The sequence below is a fragment of the Asterias rubens genome, chromosome 7, assembly GCF_902459465.1.
Source record: "Asterias rubens chromosome 7, eAstRub1.3, whole genome shotgun sequence".
In the NCBI taxonomy this organism is placed as follows: Eukaryota; Metazoa; Echinodermata; class Asteroidea; order Forcipulatida; family Asteriidae; genus Asterias; species Asterias rubens.
The window spans coordinates 10,947,646-10,969,954 of NC_047068.1; the positions used below are offsets into that span (position 1 = coordinate 10,947,646).

The following is a 22,309-nucleotide window of genomic DNA, read 5'->3' on the forward strand; positions in this document are numbered from 1 at the left end:
GGTTGATGATATAAAACATCGTGAGAAAAGGCTCCCTCTGAAGTGCCATAGTTTTCAAGAAAGAAGTAATTTTCCACAAATTTTATTTCAAGACCTCAGATTTAGAACTTGAGGTCTCAAAATCAACCATCTAAACGCACACAACTTCGTGTGACAAGGGTGTTTTTTTCTTTCATTCACGCATGACCGATTGAGCTCAAATTTTCACAGGTTTGTTATTTTATGCATATGTTGAGATACACCAACTGTGAAGACTAGTCTTTGACAATTACCAATAGTGTCCACTGCCTTTAAAGGCACCGGACACTATTTGTAATTACTCAAAATAATTGTTAGCATAAAAACTTACTTGGTAACAAGCAATGGAGAGCTGTTGATAGAATAAAACATTATGAGAAATGGCTCCCTCTGAAGTAACATAGTTTTTGAAGAAGAGGTAATATCTCACTCAACGGTGTTTTTGTTCCCATTAATCTCTTGCTTCTGCAATGACCATTTGAGTAAAAATTTTCACAAATTTGATATTTTATGCATATTGAGATACACCAATTGAGAATACTGGTCTTTGACAATTACCAAGCGTGTCCGATTGTTGATTTCACCAAACTCTTCTTAACTTAGGATTAATCTTAGCACTTAGGACCAGTAAAGTTCCGTATCCATAGACGTAGGACGCATTGAACCAATCCTAAGATAGGACGAGCCTCGAGATAAGATTTATCCTAGCGTTGCGTGAAATCAGCTGCAGTGCCTGTAAATCTCTTCGATAAGAGTTGGTTCTAAGATGAACTGTTGGTTGACATAAGCTTCTCTCCACCCAGGGGTAAAATGGGTACCTGTGAGGGCAGAGATGGCTCTTGTGATTGATTAGCTTATTGCGCTAAATATTTGGCAGCCCGGGCTGAGATGCCTTAAGAAATGTATTTACCACTTTGAGGAGGTCTTGACTGTGTGGCTGGTTGTCGTGCATCATCAAAAGCAGATGCTGCAGGTTGTGTTGTCAGCTGCTGATGTTGCTGTTGTTTCTGCTGCTGATGTTGTCTTTCCATCTGCTGCTGTTGTTGCTGTTGCTGCTGTTGTTGTTGTTGTTGCTGCTGCTGCTGTTGTTGTTGTTGTTGGTGTTGTTGTTGTTGTTGCTGCTGCTGTTGTTGTTGTTGTTGTTGTTGTTGTTGTTGCTGCTGCTTCATCTGCTGCAGCTGCAGTATTTGCTGACTCATCTGACTTGTCTTCAAGGGATCTTCTTCTTCTTCACTGTCCATGTCAAAATCATCTTTGAAAAAGACAAACGGAAAACAACAATTGGTTTCAACAACGCCATTGTATTCCACAAGGATGATAAATACAGTGTGAAAGGGGCTCTTGAGTAGATCCCAGTACAGCATAATAATCAGGTGCAGTTAAACAATTATCAACTTGGATAGGCTCGTTTTGGCACAGACTGTTCCAAATTTTGGAAGTGTCGTGGCCGAGCGGTTAAGAGCACCAAATTCAAACTCTGGTGTTTCTGATCATCAGAGTGCGGGTTAGAGTCCCATTCATGACACTTGTGTCCTTGAGCAAAACACTTAACCATTGCTTTATCCTTTCGGATGGGACGTACAGCCGCTGGCCCCATGTGTTGTGTAACGCATGTAAAAGAACCCAGTGCACTTTTTCGAAAAGAAAAGGGGTTCGCCCCGGTGTTGCTGGCTGTGGCTGCTGAATGCGGCGAAGCACCTTCAATAACCTTGATGTATAAAATGATGTATAATCTTAATGTATAAAATGTATAGCGCCTTGAGTACCTAGTTGGTAGGTACGTGCGCTATATAAGACTTTGATATTGTTTTTATTTGTATTAAATAAAGATATATTTCAGGTTCCACTTTACCTGTAGGCTGCGGTGTACTTGAAGCTGGTGGCTTGCCAAGCTTAGCCCCGCCGCTGGAAGTGTCCCACGGAAATGGAGATCTACAATACAGTACAAATAACAAACATTGAAACAGTGTATGTTTCTCAAAATGCCAAGGTGTATATCCTTTTTTTTTAAGGTGTATAGACGATGTGACCTATGTTTATATTCAAACCGCCCTCAGTTGACAAAACACTCTATATGTCATGTTTCGCCGGGCACTGAGTTGCGCAGTCACAGTAAGATTGCGTACACTTTCTAGCTGGCTGCCAAAACACAAAGGTTTTGCCTGGCGGTATGCGCGCGAATCATGTTATGGTTTTCGTGCGACGTCAGAGGTCACATCGTCTACATCAAGCAGCCACGGTGTCGCAAACGAATCGCAGTCATTGAATAATTGCAGGTATCATACTTGGCTCTAAGAATTTTTTATTTTATTTTATTGAGTATAAGGGCGTCCAAGGCTATTAGCCCTTTAGCGCACACACACAATATAAACATAGCGCCAAACGCTCGTCACTGTGCTATGAAAATTCAATCAATTTCCGGCCTTATCCAGAAATCATCGAAAAACTGTCGGTGTGATTGTCGGTGCGTTACAAGTTGAGTTTATTTTGTAGAGGATGAAATTATCTTTTGAATGATTTTCACAGTTCCTTTGTTTGACTCACCAAATTCAAGCTTTCAGGTTGGAAACATAGTAGGAATCAAAATAAAATTGAAAACATTGTTTGCGTATGAAATGAAGGTTTGTTTACGTGGAAAGTTGTGCACAAAAGTTTTGTTCAATTGTACTATCGTCTAACAGGAAAACAAAGCTACAAAAGTGGTTGAAAATAATCACAACATACCTTTAGGAATGGAAATGGATGCGTCCATTACCTACAGATAACTTCTGTACCAAAAAATGTTTGTAAAATCCTTTCAAATCACGGTACTCTGTGTGTAAAAACTGCTTAAGAACCGAGTATTATTATCGGTCTATTATGGAGGAAAACTGAATGAGTTTGATCAAATAACTTACGTTGTGTCTCTCTGGATAGGTGCACTGAATGGGTCACCAAGAGGTTTGGGCCTGGGTTAAAACAAAACAAAGACGGTCAAATTAAACAGAGACTGAACAACTTGGGGGGTTTGAAATGATACTCTAGCTGAAGGGTCCTATGCACCAGGCTTTAAAGGCACTGGACACCTGGATAATTGTCAAAGACCAGTCTTCTCACTTAGTGTATCCAAACATATGCATAAAATAACAAACCTGTGAAAATTTGAACTCAATTGGTCGTCGAAGTTGTGAGAGAATAACGGAAGAAAAAACACCCTTGTTGCGTGCTTTCAGATGTCTTCAATTCGAGACCTCAGCTGAGGTCTAGTGAGAAATTACCTCTCTCTCAAAAACTATATTACTTCAGAGGGAGCCGTTTCAAACAATGTTTTATACTACCAACAGCTCTCCATTGTTACCAAGTAAGTTTTTAGGCTAACAGTTATTTTGAGTAATTACCCATAGTGCCAAGTGCCTTTAAAGGGATGCTGCAGTGAATTGAAATAAAACAGTTAATTTTGCTGTCATTTATTTCTGTTATATGTATTAAACATCAATAAAATGTGTTTTGTTTATTCCCGACATATCTGACTTGCGTAATTAGCGAATAAGTCATGCCCCCCCCTTTTGTGGATTGTTACCGCCCCCTACCATCGACGTAACGTCGGGAATCCAAACATATCGTCGGCAAAAAGAGTCTGGTCCCTAACTACACGCGCCCAGGTACCAGGCCACACAGTGCACACGTCTCTATATGCACACAGCCAGGGGGCCGACGGCTCGGGTTACCGACATGACGTCATGTTTATGCAAATGAAGGCTCCCTTTTAGGGGCGGGTTCCCCTAATCTCTTGAAAACCATTTTTAAAATACTTGTGCATTTAAAAAGTCATGCTTAATCGTTTAAATGAATAAAAAAAAAACACTGCTTAGGGTCCGATTTCAGTGAGCCCCTATAAGAACAAAACAGCTAAGCACATTAAAATTATGCTTGCACGAAAAGGACTGGTATCTAAAGATATAAAGTGTTTCTAACCGCAAGCGCATTATGTAAACCGCGTACTGCACAGTAACACACAGGAAATCCGCTTCCCCTAAGTGGCCCAACCAAGATTTTAGGGTTCTCCCAAGAATTTATTTAAAATGTGGGGCATTCTTAAATCAAATTATGGTAGTTTGTCCGTAACCTCTGCTAAAACATAGGATTCAAACTGCCTCTAGCTACCGGGCAATCTCGATGGTCTAGTTGGTAACACTGCTCTAGAATTGCAAAGGTCATGGGTTCAAACCCCATCCGAGTAATTTGCCTCCGATTTGTTTTCACAGAGCGCGGGAAAGTACGGAGAATACAGCGCTAACACACATCGGTGTATGTGGGTAAAAACCAAAATGAACTTTTTTATCCCCGATGCAAATTTAACATCTAGTACTCACTTCACCAGGGAATCAATATCTATATCGGCGTCTGACAGTCCCAGATAGTCGGCAGCAGAGGGCGCTCTTGGAGGTGTCTCCTCTATCGGGGGTTTGCCAGAGGGAGGTGTGGTACCCTCATTAGGTTCATACTCAGTTGACGCAGGATTTGGCTGTGAAGAGTCCTCTGTGACCTTCATGCCTGCATAAAACAAAATAAAAACATTCTTGGGCGTCACTTAGTGATGGATATGCGAGCTATATAAAAAGCCACTATAGACGATGTGACCTGTGACATCACATGTTTACAAAAGAGCCACAGAGCCTGGACTTCCTGCAGGCATGATTTGTACACAGCCTAATGGAAGAAAACATAAAATCTTATATTTTATGGAGATTGCACTGTCTAATTCTTATCAACTTTTGATATGATGAAAGGGGGCGGGGGCATCTCAAAACTTGTCCAGCTTTTAATTTCATAATTCTTGGATTTACGTGGAAATTATGACACAAAATGTCAACTTTCCCATATGACCTGTGCAGTATTGTGCCTGCCAGAATACTCAAAGAACGTACACGGTCACACTTATTGTAAACAAAGTTCACATGGTCTATTACAAGAACAATTGACAACACTCGTAAATATTTGTTTCAATAATTTGCTTTCTGTCTGCCTACCAAGAGATGGCTTCTTCTTGGCGGGTTCATTCTGCTCTTTTGGCTTCTCAACTTCTGATTGGCTGCTATTGGCACCGGCGGCTAGTTCCAACCAATCATCAGACGGTGTTGTACTGCCCCTAGAGTTTCTACCAGTCCTCCGACTGCTGATACCCGACGCTGCACTCTTTGGCCTCTCAATTGGATCATCCAGGAAGGCAGACATATTGGCTCTGGACTTGGGCCTGTCTAATGTTCCTGTCAAGTCATCTTCATCTGAAAATCTAAATGCAGTAAACAAAAATGAAAAAAGTACAACATTAGTAGCAATAATCACAAACCGGTTGGTCGGGTTGGTGTCGTTGTAACTTTCCTTGCCTTCTACCTCTTGAATCATGCCGGGGGGCACTACTTAATAATAATAACAATAATAATACGAGACATTTATATAGTGCTCTTACACAAGGTACCACAGCGCTTTACAAGAAACTAAACAATAAGCAAATACATAATGGCACTGATAATGGGAAAACAGTCAAAGCAATCAATCATCGAACAGTTTTGAGATGTTTCTTGAAAACTGCAAGTGACTCCGCGGTGATTTGATGAGGGAGACGGTTCCAAAGGCGCGGAGCATGTGCGTAAAAAGCACGATCCCCAGCAGCGGAATGCACCTTTGGAACTGCCAAGAGTGTACTGTCTGAACCAGAGCGAAGGCCAGGTCTTCCAGGTTGGTAAATCTTGATGAGACTGGTGAGATATGAAGGAGCAGTATTGTGAAGACATTTGTATACAATGGTGGGGATCTTGAAAACTACTTGGATTGGGTTTTCAGTCCCTACCGGACTTCGTGGGTTTTCCCTGGAATAATTATCTGGGGTTTTCTTCCCACATCTAAAACTAAAAACTTCTCAACACATTTGGTTCTTGGCTAGTACAGCTAATATATCGACATCCTCTGGTGTGGTATCTTAACAGCTACAACTCGGCAAAGCTAAATAATGTGGCGATCGATCATTTAAAATGTTTGTGGAGTGGGCTGCTGACGGCAATCCAATCTGCTAATTCACTTTTAAACTTCTTGGGAAAACCCACAATTTTAAGACTCTCTTTTTGTTATTACTTACTATTGCTATCGTTAATTAACAAATTAATTTGTATTTCTGAATAACTTATGGATTTTTATTGTACATGTGATGTCCTTTGTGATGCCTATGTGACCTTGAAAGCATTTTTTAAATTACAAATATTATAACTATTTTTACTATTACAGTTTGATAATAACGTAAGGTGAATTGGTCAAAATAGAATGGCCTCTAGACAAATACACTAGACTAAAGAGTTCCTTGTTGAAAAAAGAAAAATGCAAATTCGCAGCGAAAGTACACAAATCGCATTTTCTATTTGATGTGAAACCAAAATTCAATGAAATGACATGTAATATACTCAAGAGCAAACAGCAGAGAAGCTAAAATTTTTAAGAGTTTTTTTACCGGACAGAGCGTCGGGGAGGCGGGGCAGAACCTGGGCGTGACATCACAGATGAAGGGGTGTAGCTCCCAAAACTGAAGTCTTCCTCTTTCTCCTCTTTTTCCTTGGCTTTCGAGGCAGATCCTAATTTAAAAAAAGTCAAGATTGTCAGAAAAGACATCACTAGGAGAACTGAGAGGTCTGGAAGTTAAAGCCGCCATCACAATGAAATGCGTTCTAAAAAATGTAGCTAAACAAGCTTTAACTGTGTGCAAGCGGATTGGATGTAGTAGCCACTTTTTTACAGTCAGTTTACGAACTTCATTGACGGGCTCAAAAGGGTTTGATTGAGATGGTGTTCTAGAACTATGAGCCTGGTCTAAATTTTTTAAGCGACCATCTCGTCCTGCAATTAGAGGGAGTGGCAATTTGTTTTATAAGAGAAGGACACTCTACGAACAGAATTTCCGTACTTGGACAAAGCTTCCCTTAGAGTTTTACTTGATGAGGTGCTGTAGTTTTTGTCTCAGATTTAGCATGTAAAACGTACTTACCATAACTGGTTAATAAGTTTTTACATGCTAAAATAATTTTCGCCTCACTATGACTTGTTTTACTCATTTCTCAAAAATTACAGCACCTCAGTTGGTAATATTTGAAGGGAAGCTTTCTACCATCATTGTATCTTCAAACCGAGTAAGTTTAATGTAAATCTGTGGACATTGTGTTTTGTGTCAAATAAAAAAGTACCCAAATTCTTTTTAAGAAACCTCAAATAACTTTGTATACTTGCCAGGGTTCTCCTTCTTCTTCAGTATCTTGTCGAGCTGAGACTGTCGTTGTTTCCCCGCTGGTGGTTTGTCCAGCATCTTAGAAACGGAGCTTGTTCCAAAGAGTTCACTGACTTTATTCTTTGCCTGTTCTGCCTCTTGGCTCTCCTCTGGTCTGCTACGCCGTCTCTCTGGAATCATCAACAAATAGAACCGGTCGGCCAGAGTTGATATTCAGTTGGATGAAAAGAAGCCAATTAACAATAATAAGAACAATAATAATAAAACAATATTTATATAGCGCAATATTAATACAACATTCCTCAAAGCACTTAACAGCAAAATTAAAAGCATTAAGAAAACAAAATTTCCAATTTAAGCCCACTAACTGAAATATATAAAATCAGGCCAGACCAGCTGTTACCTAAAATAAACCATTAAAAATACCATTACAAGAACAAGTGTTTGTTAAGATTAGGAAAACACATTGACCCCTAAAAAAGTATGAGTTGCTTTTCACAAAAGTAGCATTCAAAATCTACTGTTCTGCGACATAAAAAAATGTGTCAAACTTAAAAGTGACTTTGACTAATGCATTCACATGGCTTTAATTCTTGACCCTTTGGAGATCACTGAAGATTGATAAAGTCTTGTACCAAAGCGCCATAGTGGCCACAAGCCGCTGGAAGATCCGACCTACATCCACTCAACCAATAAGGTCAAAGTACAGGCCATGACCCGAGTTGAGATTTTTCTATGTTCAAACAGAATATGTTTTCTCAACCAAAAGCAAATTTGTACTTCATTGTTTTGGCATCAGAAAGAAAGACTTTGCTAGGGTCGAACTGTCAGGTCATTAATTGTTTGTTGCATCTATACCACTAGTTGGAAATGTGGGGAGTCGTGGCCGAATGGATAAGAGCACCGAACTCAAGCTCTGGTGTTTCTGCTCAGCAGAGTGTGGGTTTGAATCCCGGTCAAGACACTTGTGTCATTCAGCAAGACACTTAACCATGAGCTTATGTCCACCCAGCGGTAAATGGGTACCTGCGAGGGCAGAGATGTTTTTTTAATTTTTCATTTGATTTAAAATGGTTTATTCACGTTTAAAAAATGTGTTCTTGTGATTATAAAGCTTAGTGCGCTCCACAGTTGGCAGCACAGGCTGTATACTCCCCAGGGAGCTGAGATGGTTTAAGGAATGATTTAAGGCCCAGTGACCAGGGGTAATAATGTGGAAGCGCTTTGAGACGGCTTCGCTATACAAAAACTTATTAAATTATTATTATTATTATTATTATTATTATTATTATTATTATTAAGCAGTTTGCAACAGTTAATTCTATTTTCTCACTTTTACAAGAAAAAGATGTCTGGGCGTATGGAGGTGATTATACAGTAATGAATGGTTAATAATTCCATTTCCAAGATCTCAAGAAGCTTATCACTTTTGCTGTCTTGCTCCATACATTCATAAAGACAGTGGACACTATTGGTAAATACTCAAAATAATCGTTAGCATAAAGCTTACTTGGTAACAAGCAGTGGAGAGCTGTTGATAGTATAAAACATTGTGATAAACGGCTCTCTCTGAAGTAACGTAGTTTTCGAGAAAGAAGTAATTTTCCACGAATTTGATCTCGAGACCTCAGAATTAGATTTTGAGGTCCCGAAATCAAGCATCTGAAAGCACACAACTTTGTGTGACAAGGGTGTTTTTTTCTTTCATTATTATCTCGCAACTTCGACGACCGATTGAACTCAAAATTTCACAGGTTCGTTATTTTGTGCAGATGTTTAGATACACCAAGTGAGAAGACTGGTCTTTGACAATAACCAAAGGTGTCCAGTATCTTTAAAACTTTAAGCTCTACAAATTCAAGCTAAGACGTGGACAAACCTCTTGGGCTGGTGCCGAGTCCAAGACTCCCAAGGAGGTCTGATTCATCTCCAAAGTCTGCCTCCTTCTCACCACGAATCCTCCCTGACTTGCTTCCTGTGGACAACTCCTTCGTCTTACTACTTGCACTATTACTTCCCACTGTAAACAAGTGTTGACAAATAGTTTAATAATAATAATAATAATAAATAATAATAATATCGAAGTCTTATAATTATAGCACGCATATCTACCAACAAGGTACTCAAATTTACATTTTTTAGAGCAAGACAGGTGATTGCAGTGATGAATTCTGAGACCCAATTATGTAGCACCTCACAAGGGTTTACAAGGTGCTACCGCGCATTCAGCAGCCACAGCCAGGAGTACCGGGGCGAACCCCTTCTCTTTTTGATAAGTGCACTGGGTTCATGCTTAAGGACAAAAGTGTCACGCCTGGGGATTCGAACCCACACTCCGCTGATCAGAAACACAAGAGTTTGAATTTGGTGCTCTTAACCACTTGGCCGCGACACTTAGCCTGAGGTATTGATGTTTCGGTGTGACAAAAGCCTCATGTTGGTCGTTCCACCTACCGAACCTTTGGCTGCATTACATACTCATGGTAGCTGTCTCTAAAGCAAAGGCCATAAGTCCTACTTAGCGGCTACAGCTACGGTTAGATTGAAACATCGAGTTCAAACCAACAGTTCTTTTCAGAACCACCCCAACTCATTTAGAGATTATCATTACACTGTCATACGGCAAACCTTACGGCAAACCTTACTGGCCTTCTCAAACAATAAAATACAATTTAGATATTTCTTCTTGAACGTAGCCACATACAACTGGGTGTTTTATTTAAACATAACTCAAATTCGAAAATACGCTTGTGAACAGTAAATCAAAATGCAAGTCAACTCGGTGACGCACCTGAAGGAGACAGACCACACGTCGACGTTGAATGGGTCTTTTATACTGAACTTATTACGTAACTTAAACATAACTTATCCAGGTGCACTTTTAATCACCATGACCAGTGAGCCGTTAAACCACAGAGTTAAACTAATCATGAATGCGGGCAGGGCGAACACCATCACATACACCCCTTGTTTGAAAATCCTACTCAAATAATAATTGTTACGAGACTTATACCTGTCGACTTTTTGTCCAATCCAAGACTACCCAGTATGTCTGTACCATCCTCTTCGTCGTCAAAGTCAATGGATTTAGCTCTTGATCTTTTCACCGGTGGCGCTTCAATTTTTTCCGGCAGATCATCTGGATACGGAAAACGAAAAAGGAGATTATTTTGTCTTAGGATCAATAACTCTAAAATGCTAGCAGCAACTTTGACAACAATTGTCTCCCTGGTATTTGCACTATATTCTTTATTAATTTTTCAGTGCCTGTTGTTTTTGCATTTTGAACCTAAAATGACCAGCAATTGCGAATTTGTGTTTTAAAGGCAGTGGACACTATTGGTAATTACTCAAAATAATTATTAGCACGAAACCTTACTTGGTGATGAGTAATGGGGAGAGGTTGATAGTATAAAACAATGTGAGAAACAGCTCCCTCTGAAGTGATGTAGTTTTCGAGAAAGAGGTAATTTTCCACGAATTTAATTTCGAGACCTCAAACTCGGAACCAAGCATCTGAAAGCACACAACTTCGTGTGACAAGGGTGTTTTTTTCTGTCATTATTATCTTGCAACTTCGATGACCAAATGAACTCAAATTTCCACAGGTTTGTTATTTTATGCATATGTTGAGATACACCAAGTAAGAAGACTGGGGTTGACAATTACCAATAGTGTCCAGTGTCTTTAAAGAAAAAACCCAAAATGTATCTTGCTGATTTGTGTTTAATTGGCACATCCCAAAGTCAATAGTGTTTGTTGAGTGATAACATGTACATGTACGGTAACGACACTTTCTGAATACTTCAAATAAGATCGTTCATGCACAACCTTGGCCCAGAAAAGATCAACAATTTTGTATTTTAAATGATTATATTTTGCTAAAAAATATGTTTTTATACCCCCCCCCCCAAATACTTGTTCTCAAAATTTGACACTTTAAAACTTTTCCTTCCGTGGAACTTCTATCACTGAGCTTCCATCACGAATAATTCTATCATTTTCCTCTAACCTTTGACATTGATGCCCTCTGACCTAGAAATGTCGTCTTTTGCTGGGTTTTCTTGCTTCGCGGGTTCTGGTCTGGATTTTTGGATCGGCTCGTCTTCCCTCTTGGTCATCTTGGGAGTTTTTTTCTTAATCGGTTTCTTCGTTCCTCCGTCTTCGTCTTCGGAGAGCAATCCAGCAAGGGGATCTTCCTCATCAAAATCTGGAAGAGCATAAATCTGACTTTTTAAAAACCCTCAGCTGAGAGTCACCGTTGATTCTACTTTCCAGATTTTAATTAGGTCATTGTTTCTCCAAAGTACGATGCACTGAGAGTGTCAAAGTCATTGATTCCCTAGACTGGACCATCCCACATATCTAAAGGGGGAGGGGGGGGCAGTTCCCAGAGTTGGTGTTTTGTATTGGCTGGTCAAAATCCCAGCTTCCCATAAGGACTATGCCCACATATGATCTGGCCCTCTAAATAAAGCACTGGAGAAGGGTATTAAAAACTATTACTTTTTTACACAACTAAAATCTGTTTTAACTCATGTGGACTCAATATCTTGTTTTATTGACAGCGTTTGAAAAGATTTTCAGCAAAGATCATCTGTTGCTGTTTTTTTCTTTCAAGTATGTCTTTAAATGAAGTCAAGCATCTTATTTCTTCTGCGGTGAAACTCGCAACGTTTTAACAATGAAAATATAAATAATTCAGCAGCAGCAGCAGCAGCAGCAGCAGCAGCAGCAGCAGCAGCAACTATAACAATAATAATAATAATAATAATAATAATAATAATAATAATAATAATAATAATAATAATAATAATAATAATAAAAAAAAATAAAATAGACTTGTAATGCGCACCCATCCACCCTGCTCGGTATTCAAGGCGCAGTAAAAAAAAAAAAAAAAAAAAAAAAAAAAAACAGACACAGCAAAATTAGTCCTTGAAAAACTGTGACTAAAACCTTGTTACCGTAGTTACTTACCTCCAAAGTCAAATTTCTTGGGCTGAGGTTTGGGTTTACTGGTTCGCCTTGGGCTCATGGCGGGGCTCAACTCACGAGGGCTCATGGCTTTAACTAAAATGAATGTAAAAAAAATAAAACTAGGTGTTCGGCTATCGTTGGGTCAGTGTTTGAATCAATGAAAAGAGTGTTGTTAATAGCTTGTCAAAGTGCAAAGAAATCAAAATGAAAATGTATTCTGGATGTGTAATACGGAAAACATCAAAAGGTTTACATTTCAACCTACAAGCCAAGAAGAGAAGAAGAATTCAAAGTTGTAATTCAGCTTCATAGATGCCTAAAACAATGTACCATTAAACCACTCAATAAATAATGATTTGTTTTAAATTTTTAAAGAAAATCGCCACACACACAAGGTTTGGGGGCTGATGCAACCTACTCCTGGGGCTGAAACGGGGTTATCCCCTTTACAGTCCAAAGGATGTAGACTTGGGTATCATCCACTAGGAGCCTGGCTAGTAGAGCAGAATGTACTACCATGGAGGAAGGAAGAGAAGGAGTTCGAACGACCCGCAAACCGCAGAGTAACAAAAGAATACCCTGACAAGCCCCTGTCTGATCAGTGGAAAAAGATAGGAGACCTCCAGCTGGACGGCCGATTAACGAGCAGGATTACATCTCTTTGTACAGAACGTGCGGTACCGCCGCTCTGCACCGTTGCCTTCGTGTAAAGTTGAATCATTGGAGACAAGAATTGTGAATATACACGTTTTCATTTACCGTTTGTGGTGTTTCGCTGAAACATCATGGCATATTTTTACATTTTTTGTGACTTTCCGGTCAATAGCGGTGGATCAAAATTTGGGTATAGGCACACGAGGGTGGTTGGTATTCAATTGTGTTGATTGTTAAGGTGTACAGTAGCGTCCAAAAATGTTATCGCGTCTCAAAAAAGTAGATTTTTCCTCTGTTATATCCATACGACATACGACGCCATAGTTTGGCGAAGAACCAAGTGCGCACGCGCAAATTCACACACGCCAGGTCGCCCATTGTTTGTGTAAGATATGTCGGTGATTACGAGGTGTCGTTAAACGATGCGGTACCGCGGGTTCGACTTTTGAAGTCCATTCGTTCGAGCTCCTTCTCTTCCTTCCTCCATGGTACTACCATCCCAACTTTTTACTAAGCAACTATGGTTAAGTATCAGTACCGGGATTCAAACCAACACCCTGATGACTACCCTTAAGAGCTTGAGTCCGATGCACTGACCACTCAGCCCTGACTGTATTGCTGTTTTTCCTTTTTTTCTTAAAGGATTTAGGTACTTTTTGTAACACAAACCACAATGTCCACAGATTTAGGGACCATGGATAAATTATGTCACGGGAACGACCGCATCGCGACGCGTTCCTTTGCGTGACAAATCGAACAAAAGAAAAACTACGGAGTGGAACGCGTTCTCCTCAACCACCGGGTCTCGAGGAAGACCCACTGTATAACAAAGGAACAATGGTGTAGGCCGAAAACCACTGTGTAGTTATAATCGGCTTATCTGGGTAGATAAACCCAAGTTGTAGCCCTTTTCACACAATAAGTCAAAACACAATAAAAAATACTACGTCTTTGCACGACCGCCATGCAAAATAATCCCCCAAAGTAAAACAAAGTCAATAGGAAAAACATCTTACAGTAAAACTATACTCTTTTTTGTACATCCAAGGTGTCCAAAATGTTTCATGTTTGAACAATGAAGCCAACACGTTATGAAGTTTTTCTTAAACATGCTTAATATTTCCCAAGGAACTGCTGAAAATTCACCACGTTGCCCAAGGTACCAGCGACGGCACCAATGTTGTATGAGTTTAGCTCGGGCACCAACGCTGGTTAGTATTCCAATTTTCGGACACCAGATTCTCCCGAAAGTCTTAATCTCAAGGCGGTTGAAACTAATTTCGTAAGCTGTTGCGCAATTTTTCCAACGGAGGGCGGCTCTCCCGCTATCACATTGTTTAGGAAAGCCCTCTAGCGATCAATGTTTCTTGCATTATAGTTTGTTGCACGCAAAATAACAAGACTACTAGGCCTGAATATTGAAAACACTGTGTGTGAGTGTGTAGCTAGATGGAGTGTTTGTGTACTACGATGTAATTGTGCGTTGTGTTTTGTGTGATTGCGAGCCGGTCAGCATGATTTTGCGGTACCTTTTTGAACGAATCTTGTAAGTGTAATCATCTCTGTAAACACGGGTCCTAATGTAACAATTAGATGTAGATCTAAATAAGTTGGCGATGATTTCAAATTTAAGAATAATAGTCACCACTTCAACTTGTTATGGCAGTAGCATATTATTGTATTAGCTTTGGCAAACTTGAGGGTTGGCTGTACATGGACATCTCCAACCCATTGTCTGGTGTATACCTGAGCTAGACCGCAAACACTAATCCTTCACCCCTTCATGGCTTACTTGCAAGCTGCCTTGTCCATGTAATCTGAACAACAAAAGGCACCAACAATAGAGTTCGATAATGAGGGACCTTAAAATCAGTGAAGCGCTTAATCCATCTTGGGACGGGCGCGTGACAATTTTGGGACGGACTCGTTCTAGAACGAGTCTGACCGCGGGCGGCCGCGTTCTTAATTTATCCATGGTCCCTTACATTAAGCTTACACAGTTTGAAGATAATGATAGTAGAGAGCTTCCCTGAAAATATTACTTGCTGAGGTGCTGTAGTTTTTAAGAAACGAGTAAAACAATGCCATGAAAATATGTTTTTACATGCTTGAAATAGTTTTCGTCTCATGATCACTGAAACGAAAATTGTTTTCATGACGTTGTTTTACTCATTTCTCAAAAACGACAGCACCCCAGCAAGTAATACTTTCCCACTATCATTATCTTCAAACGGTGTAAGTTTAATGTTAATCTGTGGACATTGTGTTTTTTGTTCCACAAAAAGTACATCAACCCTTCAATGAGGAATTCATCAAAGCCAATACATCTTGGGAAAAGAAACAAACAGACTATCAGTACAACTTACATAACTCATCCTCCAGTGACTTTTCCAACTCCAGGGTATGTTCAAGCGTTGGTTTCTCTTTTTCCTTGGTCTTAGTCGGGCTTTGTTTAGGAGGCTTCTCTTGAGTTCCAGTGCTCCCTGGCCGAGATTTCATAGAAGAACCAAAGAGGGCGTCGTCCATATCGTCCATATCCTGTATTTTAGTTTTTAAGAAAAGCGGAGACACATTTTTATTGTTTCTTAGTAGTAAAACCAAGGATGTTTCATAATTGAAGTTAATCGCTGTGTGCTTGCTTGGGTTAACCCCTACTGCCACGAGTGCTCTGGGTTCTTTTACATGCACCACCAATCCTAGTTCATGGGGCCCTATGGCTTAATGTCCCATCCGCAGAACAAAGCAATTCTGGTAAAGTGTCCAGAGAGCAACGACCAGGACTTATTCAACATCTCCAATTTCCTCATGTTTTCATCCTTTTGCTTATTTGAAACAGATTTCTAACCAACTGACAGGGATGGCCTAGTCTTGATTTCAAGACGGTCAAATGTGGTCACGAAAAAAAACATGCTTCCGCTAGAGGGCGCCATCATTCCTGTAACGGGAGCAAGTGATTTGTTGGGTGACAGCAGTTTGTTTTTTTGTGACACGATTCGTGGTTAGCGGTTACAGGAATGGTAAGCGCCCTCTGGCAGAGCAATCATAGTGTGATGGCAGTTTGGTGGCTTGAAGTATTTTGTGACAGCACAACTGGAGCTTTTTTTTCACAAAGACCCATCAAAAAATGACCACAACTTTTGAAAATAAACAAGTGAAGAAATTTAAGTTTTTACTTACAGCTAACATTTTGCTGACATCTGCTTCTGATACATCTGATTCCTTTGGGGTGAAAGGGTTTAAAAACATCGCATAAATGAATAAATATTAATAAAATAACCTTAAATATGCTACTTTTCTTTCAAAATTAGATATTTTTTTTCAAGAATAAAAACAGTGTAACCGTACTAAAGACAACCGGACATCAAGTACATGTATGCCTTTTCTTTTTCTCCTAATAGTTATACCTCAAATGTTTATTGAAATTATCTATAACTTTCAAAAAGAGTCCAGAAATCCAATGCTTCTATGCTAATATAACTTGCCTCTTCCATTTCTGCCGCTAGATTTTTGTAGAAATCATCATCATCGACCCTTTCAGTACGACAAAAAACAAAACAAAAACAGTCTGAATAATAAACACATGATACACGTATAAAAAACTGCGTATCAACTAAAATGACCAATGGTTCAAATGCAAAAGGGTGCTAATCGTCTCTTACTTTGCTCAAAGGCTAAATGACAACACAACTCACAAATACAGGTTAGGGTATTCACAATTATATGTACTTCAAAATCTGTTTTGTTTTGTCATATTGCTTCCTTGAAGAAAGATAATAGCTTTCAAATAATTTTTGTCTCATGCTAAAACTGAGCTGAAAATTATTTTTGTGACACCCTTTTACTCATTTCTCAAAAAACTATAGCACCTCAGCAAGTAATATTTTATGGGAAGTTTTCTACTAAAATTGTCTTCAAACTGTGTAAGTTTAATGTAAACCTGTGGACATGGCGTTTTGTGTTACGAAAAGTACCCAAACCCTTTTAAAGGCAGTGGACACTATTGGTTATTACTCAAAATAATTATTGGCATAAAACCTTATTTAGTGACAAGTAATGGGGAGAGGTTGATGGTATAAAACATTGTGAGAAACGGCTCCCTCTGAAGTGCCATAGTTTCCGAGAAAGAAGTAATTTTCCACGAATTTGATTTCGAGACCTCAGATTTAGAACTTGAGGTCTTCAAATCAACCATCTAAACGCACACAACTTCGTGTGACAAGGGTTATTTTTCTTTCATTATTATCTCGCAACTTCGATGACCAATTGAGCTCAATTTTTCACAGGTTTGTTTTTTTATGCATATGTTGAGATACACCAACTGTGAAGGCTAGTCTTTGACAATTACCTGTGTTGTGTATGGCAACGTTTTCATATTGGCCTTTCGGTCAAGCACACTGGACTCAAGCTTCGGTGGTTTTGATCGGCAGAATGTGGGTTTTGAGTGCCAGTTTTGCCACCTAAATTTACCATTTTTTCTTTGTCCTTTGAATGAGACCTAATGCAATAGTTCCCAGTGATGTGTAATGCATATAAAAACAACCAGTTACACTGAAAGAAGGGTTTAGCCTTAGTGTTTCTGGCAGCGGCTGCTGAAAGCGCCAAAGCACATTGTAAACCAATAGAAGGTGCTACACCAAATAATTAAATACACCTGTCTGAAAATGATCCTGTTTGTTCAATCGCCTTGAGTACCAAATCAGTAGATACGCACTCTATAAAAGACTATTCATAAATACCTCAGACAGTTTCGCTATTCCTATTGATGAAGAGCGCGTCACGTGGGTGTGTAAAAACCTTTGTTTATGACCAGTAAAAACTGTTGAAACATGGGCGTGACACGCGAACTTGCACCAGTGCTTATAAGACAGTTTCTTCATTCCTATTGGTTGAGAGCAACAGCCGGGACAGTTGTGCCACATCATGCGATACACAGCATTCCCTTATAAGGAGTTGTTTACCCGAGGGCGGCGGAGGGCCTTACCATTTTATAGCTGGAGGGGTGTTGTTATTAAAGAAATAATTGAACAATTATAATTTTTGCATTTATTTTACTTTTTGACCGAAAGTGTTGATTTTTTTTTACCGAAAAGGTATTTATGAATGAGAGTCAAAGTGTATTGAATCGGTTTTCAACTAGTGGTTTAAACTCGCCGAGGCCTGGTTCTTGATAATTTATCAAGAACCAGGCCTCGTTGGGATTAAACCACTAGTTGAAAAGCTCTTCACCACACATTGATTCCCTTATTATATTATCATTAACCTCTGTTGGGTGATCCAACAAAATTGTGACTTACATGTTACTGCTAGCCTTTGATTTCAGATTGGAAGTTCCTGTGCCAGCACCTTCAAAATAGTTTGCAGAAAAAGCCTGAGATTAAATCAATTTATAACACACCTCTTGCTTGTTCTGTATTCTGGTTGGCTGAAACACGGTCACGTGGGATGAACTAATATAGGCTAGTGAACGCGCGTGTTTTGCGGTAATAGTACCAGAGCGGGCACTAGTCTTTGCAAATAGTGCCCGCGGTAGCAGCGCCCTCTCTTGACCTGAACCGTGAACAACAACTACAAAACTCCTTTTTTGTTCTTATTTGACATTTAAAACCGAGCTGTATTATAAAACACATAATGACTGGCATAATTCGGTAACCAGTGTACGTCTATTCCCCCTTGGGCCTGTGAGTGACCAGAAAAGGGGCCTATTTCCCTCGGCCTTCGGCCTCGGGAAATAGGTCGCTCTTCTGGTCACTCAAAGTCCCTCGTGGGAATAGACGTATACTAGTTACCTCGTTGCCAGTCAATATGTGTATAGTAAATTTGAAACTTCTAATTAGTTCCTGCATTTGCACCCCCCCCACTCTCCACTAGGCCTGGGTGACTAGTGAAATGTTCTACTCGACAAGTCAGGCCTCAAATTGTGGCAAGTTCGACACTAGTCTCGACTTATTTCAAATTGCCAAGATGCATTGCAGCATAGTGTTTGCCGAAGGTGCATAAGTAAAATTCACGCAGTAAAGATTGAAGGATTGTGTAACGGATGCCTGATTGTGTTTCGTAAGTAAATGAACACCCAGCAGGGGTGGATATGTGCGCATTACAAGTCTTATTATTATTCTCATTATTAAATTATGTTGTTGTGAATAACCACAATTGGTTCACCAAACAGGTAGTTGCGACTATTTTTTGTAATTGTCGCAACTATTTGTGTAGTAATCAGGGCGACATAATTAATCAAGTAGTTTGAAAACGGTACTCGCGACTCATCTCAGCAATCAATAGTCGCGACTACAACACCAGTCACACAAGTCGGCCAGGCTTACTCTCTACATCAATGTACTTAACTGTAAGAATTAATATTTACCATGTCTACGACCACGCCCAGGGAAAGTCGAGGCCTGGAAAAAAAGGACAAAGAAGGATTTAAGACAAAGATTAGCCCCTCATCTGGTAAAATCTCATTGTTATAGATGTACTCGGTAAGCTTGGCATGTTGTGGCCTCAAAGCTCTGGTGTTTCTGATAAGCGGAGTGTAGGTTTGAGTCCTGGTCTTGACACTTGCTATGTAACATGATTCGGGCAAGTTTTTGCGTAGTTACGTAAGAGATGGTGAACACCCATACAATTTTCTAGTAGGATTTGAAACTTCGCATGGTGGAAATACGATAAGGAAAGGTTTGCGGTAACACCATGTAATGACTATCTCTAAATGAGTTGGGTTTTGGTTCTGAACCGTTGGTTTCAACTCGACGTTTCGATCAGTAGGCTATGTATGCTCTGATCGTCTTCTGGAGAAAGCTGTACAATACAATTTTGTCAATAAAGGTGTATGGAACAATGGTACCAGGGTCTGCTCATCTGGAGATTGTTATACAAAAGCTTGCCCAGAATCACGTGACATAGTGTCTCTGTAGTCACCGTCGTGGAAACGACGGTAACTTGTGATCAAGCACGCCATTGTACCAGACAATATTCAATGAAACACACAAATTACGTATCGGTTAGCAACTTTTGGACTGCTCATACAAGGAAAATGCATCACCAATGTGATTATGTTCAGGGGGGGGGGGAGGTTTACAAAAACTTTAACCCAACACCTCCGAAGTGTAAGTGTTTTAAAACAAAATCTAACAAATTAAAACTATTCAGGACATACCATTTTAATTGTTGGAAGTCAATTGAACTGTCAAATAAGCCACTGCCTTGAATTAATGGTTATTCTATTTGAACCATTCTCCTGATGATATGTTGTCACAACCAATAAAAGCTGAAAAATGGGGAAAGCAAAGAAAAGGAAAACATCATATTTTGAAAGTCCATAAAAAGAACGCCCCAAAATATTTATTGAATTTCAAAAATATCAAAAATACTTCTTATGCCGCATTGGAAATTAATACTTCAACAATACTACTAGTATTATGACACTTTTTATAGTTTTATATAGGTCTAGGTTGCTGATTTTTGTTATTGAAATAAAAAACTCGTCATAACTGCCACGGTAATAATAGAGTAACCGATTATGACAAATTTCGTAATAAGGAGTACAGCGCCCCAGTTACTGGGTCTGAGGGTTATCCATCCTATTGATAGCGTACAAACCTCGTTTCTAATTTAAGAGTAAGTCTGACCATGCTGACCATGGTATTAAGTCTTTCCCTGTTGTTAGTGACCATGGCATAGGCACTCCGATTGCAAGGTCACTACACTTTCCAGCCAGTGACCATCCACTCACACTCACAGTCACTGCTATAGTGCATGTTATAAGGTTTATCGCCAATAGCAAAATATCAAGAGAGGGTGCTGTTGAACCCACACAACGATATAGGCCAATCATGCCCACGTCGTGCATGACAACATACACACCGCAGTAGCAAATGCCCCATCTACCTACCCATAACGCATTGGGGTTCTGAAATCGCAATAAAACTTATGGAGGTGTCCCTTGTGGTCAGTGTTTCTTCCTCCATCCGCGTTATCACAACTAGCTGAATCCGTAGCCTTGGACACACGTGACAAGTGGGGGCGAACTAGAACTATACGGCTATGAACCTCTAAATAGGATAAGGAGAAACACTCCAGTGACACATCACACACATAACACACACGGTGCAGCAACCATGACTAGTATATCAGTAACCAGCAGTCGTACTACTTGCCGTCAACTCGCCGACAACTCACTTATGCCGTCAACTCAACCACTCTACGCAGATGGCAGGTATGGATTAGTCTTGACCCAAGTCGTCAGCAGCGATCAATTTACATGAAGCGCAGTACATATACACTACTTTTAGAAACTATAATAAAACTGGGGAACTTTATAGTTTCTAGAAGTAATACTAGTACACTGGGGTGCGGTACCCATAGGTCTTGGGAATTGGGCCAAGACTATTCCGTTTTCAGGAAAGCATCCTCTGTTGTTTATGTTGTACACTACAAGCCCTGTGAAAAAGCAAGATGGCGGCTGACTCAGTGACTGACGGCCTTGCTGCTTTGCGATAATTGTTTTTCACGAGAACTAAATTGATAAATGTAGTATTAGTAAAAATGACCGAAATGTAAGTTGTAATGTAACTTGTATTGTAAGTAACCTAAAAAACTTGTAAAAAAACTTACGAAAAATGTCTTTTTAATTTTAGCTGATAATTTACAACATTATAAAAACATTTCTATGCCTCTTTTGTGGGTTTCTAAATGTATATTGGTTGAGTTGACGGCGAGTTGACGGCACAAAGCGAGTTGCCGGCAAGTAGTAGGACCGTAACCAGTGTCAACAAAAACAAGAAAAATTTGAAATATGAATGAAAAGAATTGAACATCGGCGGTGTGGCCGACGACAATCAACGACTAGCGATTTTCAACGCATTTCATATTTTAAAGAAGTCGAACACGGGCCTACTATGATAACAAACAAACTAAAGTTCTCAACATAATTGTAATCTATCTTACCTGTGAATGTTTGATTATTGACAAATGACAGCAGGCAGCAGCAGCCATAATTTTCATATCAATAATTTCAATTTTGTTCAGAGCGCCCTCAAGCGAGAGAAACCCTAGACTGGCCCCCTGTCCTTTATCCGCAAGGACACTTTTAAAACAATCGTGATTGAGATGAAATACCTTCCATGATTGTTGGCTACCTCATCGTGGTTTTGATGGAAACAAAGCAAGCAATTATGAGAAATGTTGAAGAAAGTTTGAAAAAGAAAATTGAACTTGGTAAGGGAGAGACTTTCGGGACGCTTGGTGGCAGCAGATTACCAGGTTAAAATCGTCGAAGTTGCGAGAGTGGAAGAAAAAAAAACACCCTTGGCGCACAAGTTGTGTGCTACCGGCCAGATGCCTTCAACTCGAGACCTCAGCAAAGGTCTTTAGGGTACTGCATTGTCTTGAGTGGCTAATACTTGGAGAATC

General features: G+C 39.8%; 1 protein-coding gene across 1 annotated transcript in view; it reads right to left on the bottom strand.

Annotated features, from left to right (window-relative positions):
* LOC117292717 (fas-binding factor 1-like) overlaps positions 1-21,935 on the bottom strand; it is a 40,721-nt gene extending 18,786 nt beyond the window's left edge. Inside the window, exons 1-18 of the mRNA XM_033774863.1 lie at positions 21,845-21,935; positions 20,055-20,165; positions 19,263-19,296; positions 18,196-18,244; positions 16,384-16,432; positions 16,079-16,120; positions 15,268-15,439; positions 12,248-12,340; positions 11,280-11,477; positions 10,281-10,406; positions 9,147-9,287; positions 7,270-7,437; positions 6,500-6,620; positions 5,028-5,290; positions 4,371-4,551; positions 2,916-2,966; positions 1,871-1,950; positions 929-1,270 (exon numbers count right to left, since the gene is read on the bottom strand). Coding sequence (XP_033630754.1) covers positions 929-1,270; positions 1,871-1,950; positions 2,916-2,966; positions 4,371-4,551; positions 5,028-5,290; positions 6,500-6,620; positions 7,270-7,437; positions 9,147-9,287; positions 10,281-10,406; positions 11,280-11,477; positions 12,248-12,340; positions 15,268-15,439; positions 16,079-16,120; positions 16,384-16,432; positions 18,196-18,244; positions 19,263-19,296; positions 20,055-20,057 — 2,113 coding nt within the window. The 5' untranslated portion in view covers positions 20,058-20,165; positions 21,845-21,935. The remainder of the gene's footprint in view (positions 1-928; positions 1,271-1,870; positions 1,951-2,915; positions 2,967-4,370; positions 4,552-5,027; positions 5,291-6,499; positions 6,621-7,269; positions 7,438-9,146; positions 9,288-10,280; positions 10,407-11,279; positions 11,478-12,247; positions 12,341-15,267; positions 15,440-16,078; positions 16,121-16,383; positions 16,433-18,195; positions 18,245-19,262; positions 19,297-20,054; positions 20,166-21,844) is intronic.
* Between the last annotated feature and the right edge of the window lie 374 nt (positions 21,936-22,309).